At 40.2% G+C, this 19520-nt stretch overlaps 1 protein-coding gene across 2 annotated transcripts; it reads right to left on the reverse strand.

Annotated features, from left to right (window-relative positions):
* Nucleotides 1-6865: 6865 nt before the first annotated feature.
* On the reverse strand, nt 6866-18531 carry LOC103138353 (C-X-C chemokine receptor type 4-like). Of its 2 annotated transcripts, XM_007552512.2 has the most exons (5): nt 16123-18531; nt 15991-16030; nt 9336-9510; nt 8971-9254; nt 6866-7838 (listed from the first exon to the last, which is right to left on the reverse strand). In XM_007552512.2, the coding sequence occupies exons 1-5, from the start codon at nt 16159-16161 to the stop codon at nt 7240-7242; spliced, it is 1137 nt and encodes a 378-aa protein (XP_007552574.2). In that variant the 5' UTR covers nt 16162-18531; the 3' UTR covers nt 6866-7239. The 2 variants fall into 2 exon arrangements, with proteins under 2 accessions (XP_007552574.2, XP_007552573.2); XM_007552511.2 differs by lacking the exons at nt 15991-16030; nt 16123-18531 and adding an exon at nt 9631-12036 and having other exon boundaries at nt 9336-9538.
* Between the last annotated feature and the right edge of the window lie 989 nt (nt 18532-19520).

The raw sequence follows: 19520 nt of genomic DNA on the forward strand, positions 1-19520 counted from the left end.
GCGTTAATAATAATAAACACGTTTTATTATTATAAAACACAACAAACTAATGGTGGTAGTCGGCCGCACTGGGTTAACTCAGGGACTCTCATCTGTCCGTGTATCAATCAACTCCTAACCTCTTCTTTGTTCTGTCACAATTATCGATTTTTTTATTATTATTTTTATTATCATGCTCCGAACTTTGCGAGGACTGACCACCCAGCTCACCCGCTGCCTCATACACACACAGCCAGCAACGTCACCTTCCCATTCATACTTGATTACGTCACTCCCACATCGACACGCCCACCACCAGGTGTCAAAGCCGCTGCTCCTGTCATATCAATAATTACTTATTTCATTCATATGGCTCTTACAGAGCCTGATTGAAAATCGATTTATTTACTGCATGCATCTGTTAAGGCTCAGATGGAAAGGCACTGAAAGCAGCCCTTTAAACCATTCAGACACGAACACAATGGAGACGCAATCAGATGCCTGATTACCCCGCGATAATAACTCAATAGTCCATGGAAAAACCTTATAAGCTTGTATTAAAGCAGAAAGTACGGCGGCCACAGTAAAAAAGGCTTACAGTATCAATTATGCCACATGAACTGATCAGTAGATTATTGCAAGGGAACGCAAAACCTTTTGCGAGGGAACGCAAAAGAAAAAAAAAATCCCCATGTCCCCTGGAGGGCTCCGTAAGAAAACGACTGTTAAAGTTTTATTATATTTATTTAACATAACAGGTTTCAGAATGGCTCAGGACCAAACTAACAATTAGCTTCCAGTGCCTTTGAGGAATATTAATATAAAAACAATACACGGAAATCCATCCATTTATTTTAATTTTCCATTAAAATGTAAATGTATGGATTAACATTAAATGATCAAAAGTAAAGCTATTGTGATGCTATTTACTGTGAATAACTGTGTTTCTTAAATTCAGACTGTTTAAAGTAGACTTTGCTGACCCTGAAGATAAAATTAAAGCTACATGTACTGCTTTGTAATCAGGAATTTTGAACATTACAAACACACACACAATAATAGCAACTTTTGTAATTATTAAAATGTTTTTTCACCTAATATGGGTGGTAATACAAAACCATCTGAAAACATTAAGACACATTTGAAATGAATAATATGTCACATCTTAAAAAAAGAGTAATGATCTCATTTCAAGCTATTGCTTTTAGCTTTTGAAATGTATTTTAATTGAAATACCTTTCAGTTACAATTTTGGCATGACAGCTTCTTGGGTGCACAGCTGCTGTTAGTTATACAGAAACTGATTTAATATAAACACATTTCGGCTAAAGCCACGGTTTGCAGAAATGTTGCAAAGTTTAAAAACGCAGCTACCAGCAGGGATTTTACCGTAGCACAGTGAAGACAGTCATCAATAGTTTGAGAAACTATGGCACAATGCAAACGTTTTAGAGAAAATGGATGTTTCCCCAGAACTGATAAAAAGACAAAAACTGTTTTCCCTCTTAAGGGAGTTCTCACTGCTTGTTTCTAAAAGCATTAGCTGGATAGCATTGTTTTTTCACATGTGATGTGCACTGTGTGTGATTGGTTAGAAATGTGGGGCTGACATGCTGCAGTGGGAGAGCCCTATGCATGAGTTTCTTGTGAAGTACAAAATGTTTTGGCCTAAAAGATCTTTAAACCTTGTCCTGTAATCTCAAGTTGACAAATTAATTTCCCCACATTATATTTTTCCTACCAATCTGTTCAGGGTGGGTGTGCCCCCCGTTTCACTGTAATAGTTAGACATGATGCTCAACACAGACAAACTACTTCAATAGCACAACAGACTTATGGGCCTTAGGAGATTTGAATAATTATTATATACCACAACAGAATTTATATAGCTAGAATAAACGACGTAGAGTTTTATGACTGTGCTCTTTTATGTGCACTATTATGCAAATAAACGACAAAAATTCAAAACAATTTAATCTATTCTGTTTTTGAGGGACCATAAAAATATTGTTGCAATTCCCTCAAACGGCCGCTTGGTGGCGTCGATCACTCATGTTACGAGTAACATGATATTTAAGCTAATTCCTGACTGTTTGATATTAAGGCAGCCACTACAGTTGGAAATATAACATCCCTATAAACTTTATAAAGTTACTTTAGTTAGTTTTTAGTAAAATAAGTATTTGATGCGATACAACCCACAAAGCAACGTTTTGGTTCCCACATAATGGTTAGCTGCCTGTGTCTCACACACACACACAGCATAGTCAGTTGCATTAAGATAAAACACCTCCTGACCTGAACTCGTTTCACTATCATATTTTTCACTACAGGCTTCTTTAAAAACTTATGGCAGCAAGAAAGGAACTGCGCTCTTGAACAATTAGTTGATAAAAAAAAAAAGTAAGAAAATTTGGAGCTCTTCTAGCTCCATTGGTGAACTAATTATTAACTGCAAATAAAAAGCAAATTGGTTTCTTACTGGTATAGATGTTAACATTATTGCTTTGCAACAATGTTGACAAGAAGGTTTTGGATTTAAATTCCTATCAGAGCCTTTGTGCATTGAGTTTGCTTCTTCCTGTGCACACATGGGTCTCTCTGGGTATTCTGGTTTCTTCCCACTGTCCAAAAATATGCATGGTAGTGTAATTGGCCCCTCTAAATTGTCCCTGGGGATGAATGTGTCCTGCACGTCTTGATGTTGCTCTGTGAAGGACTGGCGAATCTTTCTCAAAAACCAATGACCTTAGGTGATAGGTAACAGTCCCTATGCAAGGATAAGTGGGTATAGATAATGGATGGAAAGATGAAAAAGAAATCCTGTGTCAATTTTCTTTTCAGCATCCCAAAGAGGCAGCTACCAGTGCCCTGCACAAGAATACTTGCACAGATTTTGGGGACAAGAAAAAATATCCCATTTGGCCTCTGGTCACTCTCTGCAGCTTTCTGTCCCAGCACCACATGAGTTCTTCTCTGAAACTCATTGATCTCTATTTTAGTGTTCACACAATTCTCACGCCTACACCTGCTGAGGTCAACTCAGAGACCCCTGCCAGGCTATTGGTTTCACCTGTCACATTGTACGGACCTGCCAGGAACAAGGCAGGAAGTTATTGTGGACCATTTGGATGCAGCCCAGCCTCTCTCCCCTTTTTGACTTCTTCTTTTGTCTTGACCTCTGGTGTTCCCACAATTGTTCAGTGACAGGAAGCTCAGCTCATATGAATATGAGGGAACCCGACCATCTGTAAGGCAAAACACAAAAGCCCACCAACACTCCCACAACAGCACTGCCACAATAGTTGCTACAATGTCTGAGAAGAATCAAGAAACTAAAAAATGGTTTTATCACCAATTATTTTGGAGAGTTCTTTGCGTGCATTGTGAAATAGACCAAACCCAGCAACAGCTAGTTATATCTAGTGCTAAATACTGATAAAGTGCAACATTTAGCATGCAAGACTCAGGCACAGATTAAATAGCGGGCTACTTGTACAGACATTGAACCTCCTCATGCAGACGAATGAAACTTTTGATGCCATCAGGCCAGATCAAGCAGGTGAAAAATAAAACAATGGGAAGAAACTGTTGCACGAAAGGCAGGATATGAACAAGAAGTGGGGAAAAAAGTTTAAAGGAGGCTGTTTCCTGGTGTGTTTGTGTTCTGGCTGTGACACATTGTCTTTATTTTGGTGACGTGCTTCTTTGCACTAAATTTCAAACCAAACCTAGTCAAGTTAAGGGTTTCAACATTCACGACAGACAAACCGATTCACTGTCTTTCTGGTCCTCAATTTTACGCCACTAGGAATTCTTCAGGATGTATTTATAATTTAGCATTATATCAAACTCACTCCTTCTTCTCCATACAAAACGAGAGTACTGTCGTGGTTTTTCAGCCTCTGTTAAACATATTTTTGGATTATGTGTAATTAACTTTATTTGAGATAAATGATTTCAAGATCGATAAATATATACAAACACTTGTTCCTCATTCTAAATATGTGTAAAGAGTGATCTGTATTAATTTCTGAAAGGAAATAATTTGTCCATTAGTTAGAATTTGATAGATTTGTAATACTTGAAAATAGATCTGTGTAACTTATCAGTGATACATTATGTTGTATTATGGTACTTCAACATGTCAGCAGGGTTACTTTTGCTGAATAAGATAAAAGAACAGGATGCTAACACAATGCTAATAGAAGTACTAGCTTCCTTACATTCATTTTTGTCTCTGTAAATATGAAACATGCCAAATCCCATTGCTTTTTGTTGTCAACTTTTCAGTGTTTTTTTTTTCTTATTCAGCTTGAGGTTTATGTATTACCAAGCTGCAAGCTTAGCATGTTAGCACGTTTACTTGCCTGAAAAAGGACAGTTGTGAGGACTTTTCTCAAAACCTCTGCGCCTTGTAGCATAGTTTCTTCTTTCATTTTTGTATGTGGCTAAAAATGTTCATCAAATCTGGTGCAGGAAGGCAAAGGCAGAAAAACAGAAGGTAGCCTATAAGAGGGAAATGTTTCAGGGAGAAACCCGATCATGCCATTTGGTCTTATTTTGACCTGCTAATTAAAGAAAAACAGCTTAAGCTTCCAAGTAATAACAGCAAAGTAATTTGAATATTTTATGGAGCAATACTGTATGTAGTTTGTCAAATAATCCAATACACTAACATTTGCTCTTTTCTTGGAACTCATTAAAAACTGTTTGTTTTAGTTACAGCAGTCTTGCTTATGTAGAGAACTTAAAAAAGAGGGGGGGGAAATAGATTTAAAAACACATCTTACAGTGTGTTCATAAAACCACAAACCTAAAGTAAATGCAAAATGCAGCAGTAGATTAAAGCATGAATTAAACACGAGGTTAAACAAATTCACTAAGTTCTTACAGCTCATACTTTGTATGAAACCACAAAACAGGGAAAGGGTGCAAGAAAATGTTGGCTTTGCCAACAGCCCTGAAAAGAACTTTGCTTTCATTATTAGAAATTAATTGGCTGTCTAATTAAACTGCATAATTAAAGAAGAAGGACTTTGGTGAAAGATGTTGACCAAGAACTGAATCATTACCAAATCAGAGTTGCAGTTCTCCTTTATGAAGTTCTCCAGGAGACTCTCCACTAATCAGGCCTTTCAAGCAACCCACTTGAATTTTACCATACAAGATTGTCAGACCAAAATGTAAAAATTTGATCTTAATGGCCTTATTTCTGGAGGAAAACAAACCCGGCCCATCACCTGGCTAGCGATGTCCCTAGTGTACAGCATGGAAATGGGAGCATCATACTGTATGAATGTTTCTCTTTGGTAGGAAGATGGTGATTAGGCCACTTATTCTTGTCATTTTAACATATTTTAATAAATAATAAAAAAAAGTTGACTTTGTCATGATGTAGTATTGTGTAGAGTTTGTAAGGAAGCAATGAAATAAATTGGAATAAGGCTGTAGGTTTAAAACCCATTCCAGATGCTTGTTGACCAAAGCTAATAGGTGATAGCAAAACTGACTAACTAATAATTTTGTTTTTTGTTTTTGTTTTTTTGTTGTTGTATTTTTTCAAACTATGTAGCCCCTTTGTTTTCTTTTCTTTAACATTTTTCTTTAAACGAGAAGGTGACTGGTGATTTAGTCAAATTAAACAGCAAAACTCCAACTCCAATTAAAACAATCAACTTTCTGCTATAACAGGCATTATTTGCGAAGCTGCCTCAGACCTTTCAGAGTCACTGGTGTTTAGTGAAGCAACTCTCTGTGTTGATGAGAGCAGACCTCCTCGGGGCGTTTTAATTGTTTTAACTGCTTGTTTTTCCTAAAATGAGCAGCAGGAAGTCTTTCCTGTTTTGAATACACTATGAATAGAAGGGAATTGTGTGTGTTTTTGCTTCTGCCTATGCATTCGTGAATGTGTCCATGACGGATGGGAGAAGGTGGGGGTTGGGAAGGATGGCAAACCACAAACCAGGTAAGTGTGTTTTCCACATATGGCTCTGTAGATACACGATCCACTTCAGACCTGGATGTAGACGGTGATTCATGACTCGGCTGCCACGGCCGACTCTCTTCAGCATCTCCGCACGATGTGGTTTATTTTCCTTTCCTCTCTCACACAACTCTCTTCTTCATCACCTCCTCCTCGTCTCATCAGGAAACAGGAACTTCCAGCTTCTGTTTCTGTCACTTCCAAGTGGAAGTAAGAAATGTGGGAAGCTCTCCTCTCGATGTGTGTGCATTGGGGGTGTTGGAAAAGGCCAACCTCTTTGACCTGCTTGTTTTTCCTCCTCTTCCCACGTAGAGCAGGCAAACTGTTTATAACATCAAAACAAACCGAGCTCGGTTTCACACACTGCGATTGAAACACACCTGGTTATCACACACCCGCTCTCGGGACGGTTTCATTTCTCGAAGCCTTGCTTTTGCCCCGCATCAGTGAACCCAGATGCCATGCAGCTCAGTGCTAACCACGTAACGTAAAGGGACGGACGATGGTCAATGAGATCAAACATCATCAGTGCAACACGTTTTTATCCATCTTAGCATGTTCGGCTGTGATTCTCCAGTTCTGCCTCACAGCACAGGTTACACAAAGCACAACACAAGTATTTCCAAAGAGCAATTAGGGATTTGAAGCTTTGAGATAAGAGCAGCTATCAATGGGAGATCAGGTAGGAAAATAAAGCTTGGTTTTAATTTCCAAATTTCCTGCTACTTTTTGGTATTTATTTTAAATGTGTTTCCTCATCTCTGTACCAGACTCTGGAAGGACAGGAACTATGTTTATGGGTATTATGAGAATATTCGTTAGCTGTGAGATACCAAATGGACAACAGGGAATTCAATCAGTTTCAAACAGGAAGCACAAACAAAAAAAAACACACTTTCATTACTTGGTTTTATATATTTTATTAGAAACATGTACAAAGCTACAATATGTACACAAGCAGGGGCTCAACTTTGCACTTTCTGAAGTGTAGAAAGTGCATGTGCAGTAGATCACATCATTTACACATGCACCAACAGCTGTTAAATACAGAAAATACTGACTAGAAATCATTTTTACATAAGGGATATGGTGCATGCCCTTTTTGTTTTTGCGCCACTAAACACAGATATATGAATCATATTTACAAGTGAAACTATACAGAGGAGGAGAAGTCATGGACCAGCAGACTGCACCTCATTATTCTCATAATTTCTTTAAACTTTCTTACATATATCACATAATATGTACAGAAGGCAGCGCAGCTCGGAGAGACCTTAGCTGGAATGTAAACTGGAGGATTCCGTCTCGGGGGTCATTGAAGTCCCGTTGCGTCTCCAGGGTAAAATCTTCAAACTGGAGGCCCGACTCAGAGTCAGGGCCCTCCGGGCCGAGCTCTTGAACCCGGCCCCCAGAAACGCGTAAAGCAGCGGGTTTAGGCAGCAGTGTGCGAACGCCATGGGCTCCGCCACAGACAACCACACGCCCAGAGCCGCCTCCAGCCTGCAGCACCGGGGCAGGACCTCCAGACGCAGCAGCGCGTCCACGGAGATCCCCGCTCCGTACGGGAGCCAGCAGATGAAGAAGCAGAGAACCAAGGCGATCGTGGTCCTGACCGCCCGCCGCTTCTGCCTCTGGCCCCCCAACGGGCCTGGCCGGGTCAGCCTGGAGACGATGACGCAGTAGCACACAAGAAGGACCAGACCAGGGATCACCAGGCCCACCAGGACCAGCTGAAGGTGGAAGACGGCCACCCAGACGGGGGCGTTTTCTTCGGGGTAGAAGCGCTGGCACACGGTGGCGCCCTCTCCGCCTTCCTGAGTCCGAGCAAATATCATATCTGGGACGGCCAGCAGGGTCGCAGGCAACCACGCACCTGTAGAGCAGGAGGACAAAATGAGGTTTCAGAACCTCGTTTGGGTTTGTGGATCATAGCACCATCATCTCCAGTAGCTGCGTTTCCATTAACCGTAAAAGTGTGCAAATTGAAATGACTAAAATTAATTTGCATAATGGAAAAAAGCATTTTCGAGAAATCTCACGGTTTTCGATAAAAATTTTAAAAAATCGTGCTAGGATGAGCTGTTTTTTTTTTTTCCAGTCACGTCGAAATAGGTCTATTTCGTAAAACTGCAATGGAAACACTTTCTTGGCATCCTAGTCAACAGCCGGATGTTATTACTGGTGAAAATGACGAAGAAGACGACAGGAAGTAGGAGGAGGATGTTGATTAGCTTAGTTTTGTTTAGAGTTTTTTTCAATCCCTCTGATAGTTGACAGATGGTGAGCGCTAGGCCATGCGTGAAATATGAATATATTATACTCATATCATGTAACTGTTTACATCAGTCTCTGCCAAGGTTTTTAATGGCTTATGGCCTAACATAACAACAATAATTTGGTTTATATACAGACAAAAAATGTGTTTATTTTTTCAAGTCATATTTCCACTATATTATTCATTTCCTAAGTTATTAAGTGTCATAGTTCCAAAATATTTAATTCACAAGCATAAATTAAATATGCTTGTGAATTACTATTTAATATTTTCAGATTAAATGTTTAGTTAGGAAGCTAGACATTCAGTTCCCAACTAAATGGTAAGTCTGAGCAAAACATGTATTTCTCAAAATAGATATTTAGCTACATATTAAATATTCATTTTGCTAACTAAATATTTACATACAAATTAAATATTTAAACATTTAAAAATATTAATTTAACTTTCAAACTAAATATTTAGTTTTCAGACTAAAAGTTTTGCTCCAAATTGAATATTTATTTTGCTAACTAAATATTTAGTTAATTTAAGTAAAATATTTAAAAAAAAATACAGTTTAGCTTTACAAATGGCATCCCAAATAAACTTTTCATCCAACAAGTCAAATGTCAGAAATTTTTTATGAATGTCTGTCGTTCTGTCTTGTTTTATCTTTTCAACGGTGACCTCAGATGTCTCTTCTGGTTTTGGTGAAAAGGAGAATGCTGATCTGCTGCTTGGTACTCACCTACATAAACCGCCTTGTGTGCCAGCAGCTGCCTCAGCTCACCGGTGTTTGTGCCCGTTGCTCGGACCACTGCCAAGTAGCGGTCCAGGCTGATGAACGCCAGGATGAGCACGCTGCCGTACAGGTTGACGGTGTAGATCACGTGCACGCCGATGCAAGCGGCCCCTCCAAAACGCCAGTCATCCAAGGCTGCATCCACTGCCCAGAAGGGAAGTGCCAGAACAAAGAGGAGGTCGGCAGCAGAGAGATGGAGGCGATACCAGTCTGTCAGGCTGCACTTTGACCTGCAGGCATAGAAACAATCTGATCAATGCACTCATTTTGTCTCTCAGTGCACCTGCTCCCGCTTTCCCGTCCTCTCTCACCTGCGCTGGCAGCCCAACACCACGACCACCAGACCGTTTCCGGTTATGCCCAAGACGAAGATTATGGCGTAGACCACGGGCAAGAAGACCCGATGAAGCTCGGCGGTCATCCCGTGCTCCACATTGCAAGACTCTTCCAGGTTCTCTCCATCGTCCCAGAAGCCAGAGCCAGAGCCTGTGTCGTTGAAGTCAAGGTAGACGTGCTGAAGGCACACGATAGAAGATGAAGAAAGGTTTATTCCCAGATTTGTGAGAGTTCTCTGAAAGTTGTGGTGTGCAGCTGAGCCAAGCTTACCTCATAGTACGACATGATGGAGGCGGTCTCCCTTCTCATGAGAGTGAAGCCAAGACTTCCTTCTCAGGGTTTTTATAGCCGTGCTCATGCTCCACCTCCAAACACCCCAGTGCATCTGTCTGCCGGCTTTTTTCCTGTTTTCGAGGTGTCAGGTGTTAATACTGGATCTATCACAGGATGCCATGTGCATGTCTGAATTGTTTTAGCCCCTGAGACCTATGGCTTGTAATCCTCAGGGTCAATTGGCAATAGGAAAGACCGCTGCTGAGAAGCAGACAAAATGTGTGTGTGTGCGTGTGTGTGTTGCTGGGTTACATCAGGACAAGCCGACAGTGAACGTATACGTGCGTCACTGTCTTGCACGATGCATGAAAGCATGTAGAAATGCACATGCATGAGAGGGAGAGAGATAGAGAGATCCCTGATGAAAAAAATAGAGTGTTACATCCTGTGAGATGGCTATCAGACTTCCTCTGGTCAGTTCTGGTAAACACCAGGCTGCAGGACCTGCTCTGATCTTCGCCAGTGAAGCATCACGGCTGTGTCTCTGGCATCAGATTGTCACCTCTCCAAGAGAAAAGTGAAGGAGCGCTCTGATTTTAAGCTCTGACTTCATGAAGACGGACTGTGCCAACCGATTCACATAAGGAGAAACAGTCTAATTGAAGGGCATTTAATCTAATTTGAAATCTGTAAGTATAACACACTTTGCCACTTTTCCCATGAAGTTTTGGTAGATACAGTCCAATCCGAAAAGCATTCACACGCACCTTCTAAATCATACCAAGTTATTCTCCTTCCTCAAAATTCTACACACCAAAACCTCATTATGACGATTTTTGCTAATTTATTAAAAATAGAACGCCAAGTAATCACATTTATGCTAGTGTTCACAGCTGTTGCTCAATACTTTGTTGATCCAGCTTTGACATCAATTACAGTCTCAACATGTTTTTAAATATAATGCCACCGGTTTGGTCCATTCTTCTTCAGGTTGGATGGAGACCTCTGTGCCAGCATTTTCAGATCTCTCCAAAGATGTTCAGTTAATTAAGTTTGGACTCTGGGCTGGCTTGGCACCTCCAGAACATTCCCAGAGTGGTTCTGAAGTCTTTGAAATCTTGGCCTTGTGCTTTGGGTCGTTGTCCTGGAGGACATTGAACCGTTTTGTTTTGTTTCGTTTCTCCTGGTCAGAGTCCTTCAGGTGCCTCCCAATGTGCAGCCATGTTTGTTTTATTAAAAAGTGGCTTTCATCTGGCCTCTCTACCATCCAGACCCGATTGGTGTATTGCTCCAGAGATGATTATCCTTCTGGAAGGTTCTCCTCTCTCCACAGAGGAAGGCTGGAGCTTTGACAGAGTGACCATTGGGCTCTTGGTCACCTCTCTGACTAATGCTCTTCCCTCTCCAGTCGCTGAGTTTAGACGGCCAGCTCTAGGAAGAGTCCTGATGGTTCCACACTTCTTCCATCAACCAAAGACGGAGGCAGCTGAGCTCATTGGGACCCTTCAAAGCAGCAGAAATGTTTCTGGATCCTTCCCCAGATTTGTGTCTGAAGACAATCCTGTCTCAGAGGTCTTGAAACAATTCCTATGGTTTCATGGTTGGTGTTTGACCTGTGACCTGCACAGTTAACTATGGTACCTCATATGGACAGGTGTGAACTTTAACAAATCAAATCCAATCAACTGAATTTGATGTTTCTAAAAGGTGGAGGTTCACTCCATCTTTTAGAAACATCTCAAGGATGATCAATAAGCAAAGGCTGTGAATACGAATGCAAGTGTGTATTTGCGTGGTTGTCTGTTTTTCTGTTGTCATAATGAGATATTAGTGAGTACAATTTTGAGGAAAGAGATTAATTTAATAACATTTGGGATAGGGTTGTAACATAGCAAAATGTGGGAAAAGTAAAGCGTGAACACTTTCTGAATGCTCTGTGCATCATCCAAGTATCTTCAGTCATTGTGGACGGTGATGCTGTGGTTAGGATGGATCTCTTAGATGTTCAAACTCAGGCATTTTAAAGAACATCCTTTAAATGTTACGTCTGAAGCCGCATCATGTCTAAACAGCTTATTTGAATAAAGGACCGCATTCCTATCTCCCATCTGCGTCTGATGTAGACTCAAGTGTCTCTGCAGACACATTTCCTGACTCTGCTTTGACTGGAAATCTCCATCCTCTAACAATTCACTTAACCCATAAGTAAACAGTGAGCCTACTCCAAAAACAAACTTTAAGAAAACTGTCACAAGCGTTCCCCCCTGGCCTCTTATCTGCTTCTCACTTTCCCCCCACCCTTCCTCAATGTTCTCTGCTATCAGCACAAAAAAATCTCCCAAAACACACCACCGCTTGGCTGTTTGGGGAAAACATGCAAATTAATGAAATTAATGAAAAATATACATTTTTCATACTACTTTTTTTCAGAAAAAATTCTATTTGGAGATAAACACGTGTATTCCCCCTATTGTGGGAGAATAAAGGATATTTCTATTATTTGGAACATCTTATTGATGTTTTTAATGGCTATCACAACAACTGCAGAAGTGGGCAAATCGCTGGGTTTGACTACACCCAGAAGTTTCCAAAAAATAATTGCAGTTTTCTTTCAACACAACGAATTACTTGTTAGTAAGACAAATAATTAAACTTATCAGTATTTGGGAGGTGGCGCCACCTTGTGGACTGAAATGCTGGAAGCAAGACTACCGTTTGATTAAAAAACAAAAAAGCTTAGTAAAAAAATTACAACTGTTGCATTCTTTGCAATAATACAGTTGTAATGCAATATGTTGAATCTAATAGTATTATGAAAATAGTATAATTGAGAAGCAGTTACTTGTGAACTGAGACGATGAGGTTTATGTTACATCTGGTGTAACACTAACATAGCATTTATAAAAAAAAAAATACAACAAACAAAAAACATCAACATGGTAGTGTGATGGTCAGGATACTTTCTAAAATAAGAAAAGCTGTAGCCTGCATGTCCTAAAAAAAAGGGCAAATATTGATATTTAAATGGTTGAAATTGCTTAAACATTACAGACGTAGGTAGATACAAAAAACATCATAAGGAAGAAACTGAAGGAATCTTATTCTGATATGAATCAATGGCATCGGCTTATGTTGTATGTGGATGAAGATATTTTAAGTACTATGTGACAGAAATAAGTATACTTGTACCAAAGTACAAGTATACGCTTTAGTATCAATGTATTTAGTCTTAGACTTCTCTTTATGCTTTCAAAAACCAACTATACTTCACTGTGCTATTCTTAAGCATTCACAATAAACATTTTGTTCTATGATTGGCATTTCCTTGAATTTTGTTATCAAAATTCAAGGAAATTTGATTTGTTTCCCTTTTGCACGAACAAAAGGGAAACAACACCTTGTTTGTGGTGTACCTAATTTTGAGGTCACAGCTTGTAAAGATGTGTGAAGTCTTAAAATGAATTATCTATTGCATCAGCAAGTAATCTTAGGCTGAATTTAACAAGTAAGATTTTTTTTTTTTTCGTCGGCAATAAATGTGGCAGGTGTTGCACTACAGAGACAGATGCAAAAGATAAACTGGTAAAAATGTTTAAATACATTTATTCACAGTTAAGTTGCATGGGGATTTCAATTTAATAAATTTTTAGCAAAAACACAAACAAACAAACAGATGAACGTGAACATCTATGGAACTGCAACAATACTTTAAGGAAAACAAATCCAACAGAATTAGAGTAGTGAATTCAAACAACTCTTCAAAAAGAGTTAAAATAATCAGAGGCCCTCTGCTTCGATAAAGACGGACGCCTCTGACCGTGTTGTTGTTAGGATGTTTCTCTGATTATCACGCTGCTGCTCCCCCGCAGCTGAACGAGAAGATCTCTGAACTCGCACGTCTTCTTCGGTGCTCTCCTTGGGGCGCGGACGTCTGCTGATGCTGGGGCCTTCGGGGCCGCTGATGACGGAACGAATTCTGTCACACCGTCCTCAGCACAACCCTCCGTTTCTGGACTTATTTGATCTCTGGTGTCGCTGACGCTGCTCAAACTCCTGATTGGGTTGTCGACCATGGCTTTTGTTTTTGTGTGCTGGTGCAGACTGTTGTTTTGGAGACGCTGCTGCTTAGCAACGCGGGAACCTTGAGAACTACCCCTCCTCTTCCTCCTCTTCTTCCTCTTCTTCTGATTTTCTGCCATGGAATTGGCCCGTCTCAGGTTCCTGGCACGGATGGAATATCACATATGAAGCTTTTTTACCCAATGGTGTATAATTGCTATATCTAAAAAAAAAAAATAAAAAAATAAAAATTTCTCTGCTTGAAAAGTCAAAAATGTTCAACTTTTGAAATTCTTCCACACTTTGTTTTTTACAGAAAATTTCTGAGGTTTTTTTTCTAGCAAATTTAAAATTTTTAAACATTTTCTTTGTTCTTTCTAGATTTACGTACAATGACCCTAATACGTCATTGTTGTTTTACATGAAAATAACAAAACTGTAAAAAAGTAAGCACACAGTTTACCTCTTGAGGAAAATGTGCGGCCTCGAACAGGGTGAGGATTGCTCTCCTCGTCTCACAACGACTCCATCATCCAGCTGAATGTGACTTAACAACCTCCTGTCAGCACGCATGTAATATAAGCATCCATGTGAAAAGCAGCAGCTGTTATTAAACACACCTTCAGGTATCTTACCGTCTGGCATCAGGTTGTCCTTTAGGCTTCCATCTTTTCATCAGGACCCATTGGTCACAGGTCAGAGACTTGGGATCTGGAAGACAAACCAGACCGTAAGAGTCCATGTGAGATGAGGGATTAGATATTTCTTATTCCAGTCGCTTTCTTTAAAAGTTTATGAGGAATAACAGCTTTTTTGAGAATAAATGTACAACAGAGGATGAGGTAAACCATGTCCATAGCTATTCAGATAAATAACGGTGTACACTAGGGCTGAAACAATTAATTGTGATTAATTTATCATTGTAATAATTGTCAACAAATTTAGTAATCAATTAATCGCTTCCCGGATTACACAGACTCAGAAAAAGGAGATTTACTGAAAGAAACAAGACATTCAAGCAATAATCCAGCCAGAACTGCACAATATACATGTACATTTTGCACTTAAGATAAAAAATACCTGTCTGTAAATATGTGGCAGTGTTCACTTCACCTGGTTCAAATTCACTAGAGGAATGCTTTGCTTCATTTTAATTTTAAGAAATTGGCTTATTTGTTTATTTTCATTTTTTTAATATATATTTCTAATATTGTGTAAAAATAAAAAGGCATAAGTGGTTAAATTAAAAAAAACTTTAGAATGTGGTAACTTTTTAAAATCAGATTAATTACCAGCTTAATTAATAGATTCATCAATAACTCAAATAATTGTTAAACGCAGCCCTACTGAATAGGCACAACGTTATGACCAATACTGATCATCTTTTCGACCAGGAAATGAATTTATTAGAAATAAAGCAATTGTACGAGCATGAGGATGTGAGCGAGTCTGACGAAACGACCTGATGCATTGTGGGAAGAGTGTAAGAAGGCGGCGACAGCATGACGCTTTGGGGGATGTTGTTCTGCTTGGAAATGTTTTCCAGGAATTATTGGAGGTTATGAATGAACGAATATACTCTATNAAAAAAAATACAGTTTAGCTTTACAAATGGCATCCCAATGAAACTTTTCATCCAGCAAGTCAAATGTCAGAAATTTTTTATGAATGTCTGTCGTTCTGTCTTGTTTTATCTTTTCAACGGTGACCTCAGATGTCTCTTCTGGTTTTGGTGTAAAGGAGAATGCTGATCTGCTGCTTGGTACTCACCTACATAAACCGCCTTGTGTGCCAGCAGCTGCCTCAGCTCACCGGTGTTTGTGCCCGTTGCTCGGACCACTGCCAAGTAGCGGTCCAGGCTGATGAACGCCAGGATGAGCACGCTGCCGTACAGGTTGACGGTGTAGATCACGTGCACGCCGATGCAAGCGGCCCCTCCAAAACGCCAGTCATCCAAGGCTGCATCCACTGCCCAGAAGGGAAGTGCCAGAACAAAGAGGAGGTCGGCAGCAGAGAGATGGAGTCGATACCAGTCTGTCAGGCTGCACTTTGACCTGCAGGCATAGAAACAATCTGATCAATGCACTCATTTTGTCTCTCAGTGCACCTGCTCCCGCTTTCCCGTCCTCTCTCACCTGCGCTGGCAGCCCAACACCACGACCACCAGACCGTTTCCGGTTATGCCCAAGACGAAGATTATGGCGTAGACCACGGGTAAGAAGACCCGATGAAGCTCGGCGGTCATCCCGTGCTCCACATTGCAAGACTCTTCCAGGTTCTCTCCATCGTCCCAGAAGCCAGAGCCAGAGCCTGTGTCGTTGAAGTCAAGGTAGACGTGCTGAAGGCACACGATAGAAGATGAAGAAAGGTTTATTCCCAGATTTGTGAGAGTTCTCTGAAAGTTGTGGTGTGCAGCTGAGCCAAGCTTACCTCATAGTACGACATGATGGAGGCGGTCTCCCTTCTCATGAGAGTGAAGCCAAGACTTCCTTCTCAGGGTTTTTATAGCCGTGCTCATGCTCCACCTCCAAACACCCCAGTGCATCTGTCTGCCGGCTTTTTTCCTGTTTTCGAGGTGTCAGGTGTTAATACTGGATCTATCACAGGATGCCATGTGCGTGTCTGAATTGTTTTAGCCCCTGAGACCTATGGCTTGTAATCCTCAGGGTCAATTGGCAATAGGAAAGACCGCTGCTGAGAAGCAGACAAAATGTGTGTGTGTGCGTGTGTGTGTTGCTGGGTTACATCAGGACAAGCCGACAGTGAACGTATACGTGCGTCACTGTCTTGCACGATGCATGAAAGCATGTAGAAATGCACATGCATGAGAGGGAGAAAGATAGAGAGATCCCTGATGAAAAAAATAGAGTGTTACATCCTGTGAGATGGCTATCAGACTTCCTCTGGTCAGTTCTGGTAAACACCAGGCTGCAGGACCTGCTCTGATCTTCGCCAGTGAAGCATCACGGCTGTGTCTCTGGCATCAGATTGTCACCTCTCCAAGAGAAAAGTGAAGGAGCGCTCTGATTTTAAGCTCTGACTTTATGAAGTCGGACTGTGCCAACCGATTCACATAAGGAGAAACAGTCTAATTGAAGGGCATTTAATCTAATTTGAAATCTGTAAGTATAACACACTTTGCCACTTTTCCCATGAAGTTTTGGTAGATACAGTCCAATCCGAAAAGCATTCACACGCACCTTCTAAATCATACCAAGTTATTCTCCTTCCTCAAAATTCTACACACCAAAACCTCATTATGACGATTTTTGCTAATTTATTAAAAATAGAACGCCAAGTAATCACATTTATGCTAGTGTTCACAGCTGTTGCTCAATACTTTGTTGATCCAGCTTTGACATCAATTACAGTCTCAACATGTTTTTAAATATAATGCCACCGGTTTGGTCCATTCTTCTTCAGGTTGGATGGAGACCTCTGTGCCAGCATTTTCAGATCTCTCCAAAGATGTTCAGTTAATTAAGTTTGGACTCTGGGCTGGCTTGGCACCTCCAGAACATTCCCAGAGTGGTTCTGAAGTCTTTGAAATCTTGGCCTTGTGCTTTGGGTCGTTGTCCTGGAGGACATTGAACCGTTTTGTTTTGTTTCGTTTCTCCTGGTCAGAGTCCTTCAGGTGCCTCCCAATGTGCAGCCATGTTTGTTTTATTAAAAAGTGGCTTTCATCTGGCCTCTCTACCATCCAGACCCGATTGGTGTATTGCTCCAGAGATGATTATCCTTCTGGAAGGTTCTCCTCTCTCCACAGAGGAAGGCTGGAGCTTTGACAGAGTGACCATTGGGCTCTTGGTCACCTCTCTGACTAATGCTCTTCCCTCTCCAGTCGCTGAGTTTAGACGGCCAGCTCTAGGAAGAGTCCTGATGGTTCCACACTTCTTCCATCAACCAAAGACGGAGGCAGCTGAGCTCATTGGGACCCTTCAAAGCAGCAGAAATGTTTCTGGATCCTTCCCCAGATTTGTGTCTGAAGACAATCCTGTCTCAGAGGTCTTGAAACAATTCCTATGGTTTCATGGTTGGTGTTTGACCTGTGACCTGCACAGTTAACTATGGTACCTCATATGGACAGGTGTGAACTTTAACAAATCAAATCCAATCAACTGAATTTGATGTTTCTAAAAGGTGGAGGTTCACTCCATCTTTTAGAAACATCTCAAGGATGATCAATAAGCAAAGGCTGTGAATACGAATGCAAGTGTGTATTTGCGTGGTTGTCTGTTTTTCTGTTGTCATAATGAGATATTAGTGAGTACAATTTTGAGGAAAGAGATTAATTTAATAACATTTGGGATAGGGTTGTAACATAGCAAAATGTGGGAAAAGTAAAGCGTGAACACTTTCTGAATGCTCTGTGCATCATCCAAGTATCTTCAGTCATTGTGGACGGTGATGCTGTGGTTAGGATGGATCTCTTAGATGTTCAAACTCAGGCATTTTAAAGAACATCCTTTAAATGTTACGTCTGAAGCCGCATCATGTCTAAACAGCTTATTTGAATAAAGGACCGCATTCCTATCTCCCATCTGCGTCTGATGTAGACTCAAGTGTCTCTGCAGACACATTTCCTGACTCTGCTTTGACTGGAAATCTCCATCCTCTAACAATTCACTTAACCCATAAGTAAACAGTGAGCCTACTCCAAAAACAAACTTTAAGAAAACTGTCACAAGCGTTCCCCCCTGGCCTCTTATCTGCTTCTCACTTTCCCCCCACCCTTCCTCAATGTTCTCTGCTATCAGCACAAAAAAATCTCCCAAAACACACCACCGCTTGGCTGTTTGGGGAAAACATGCAAATTAATGAAATTAATGAAAAATATACATTTTTCATACTACTTTTTTTCAGAAAAAATTCTATTTGGAGATAAACACGTGTATTCCCCCTATTGTGGGAGAATAAAGGATATTTCTATTATTTGGAACATCTTATTGATGTTTTTAATGGCTATCACAACAACTGCAGAAGTGGGCAAATCGCTGGGTTTGACTACACCCAGAAGTTTCCAAAAAATAATTGCAGTTTTCTTTCAACACAACGAATTACTTGTTAGTAAGACAAATAATTAAACTTATCAGTATTTGGGAGGTGGCGCCACCTTGTGGACTGAAATGCTGGAAGCAAGACTACCGTTTGATTAAAAAACAAAAAAGCTTAGTAAAAAAATTACAACTGTTGCATTCTTTGCAATAATACAGTTGTAATGCAATATGTTGAATCTAATAGTATTATGAAAATAGTATAATTGAGAAGCAGTTACTTGTGAACTGAGACGATGAGGTTTATGTTACATCTGGTGTAACACTAACATAGCATTTATAAAAAAAAAAATACAACAAACAAAAAACATCAACATGGTAGTGTGATGGTCAGGATACTTTCTAAAATAAGAAAAGCTGTAGCCTGCATGTCCTAAAAAAAAGGGCAAATATTGATATTTAAATGGTTGAAATTGCTTAAACATTACAGACGTAGGTAGATACAAAAAACATCATAAGGAAGAAACTGAAGGAATCTTATTCTGATATGAATCAATGGCATCGGCTTATGTTGTATGTGGATGAAGATATTTTAAGTACTATGTGACAGAAATAAGTATACTTGTACCAAAGTACAAGTATACGCTTTAGTATCAATGTATTTAGTCTTAGACTTCTCTTTATGCTTTCAAAAACCAACTATACTTCACTGTGCTATTCTTAAGCATTCACAATAAACATTTTGTTCTATGATTGGCATTTCCTTGAATTTTGTTATCAAAATTCAAGGAAATTTGATTTGTTTCCCTTTTGCACGAACAAAAGGGAAACAAC

This window comes from Poecilia formosa, unplaced genomic scaffold (assembly GCF_000485575.1).
Source record: "Poecilia formosa unplaced genomic scaffold, Poecilia_formosa-5.1.2 Scaffold49, whole genome shotgun sequence".
NCBI lineage: Eukaryota > Metazoa > Chordata > Actinopteri > Cyprinodontiformes > Poeciliidae > Poecilia > Poecilia formosa.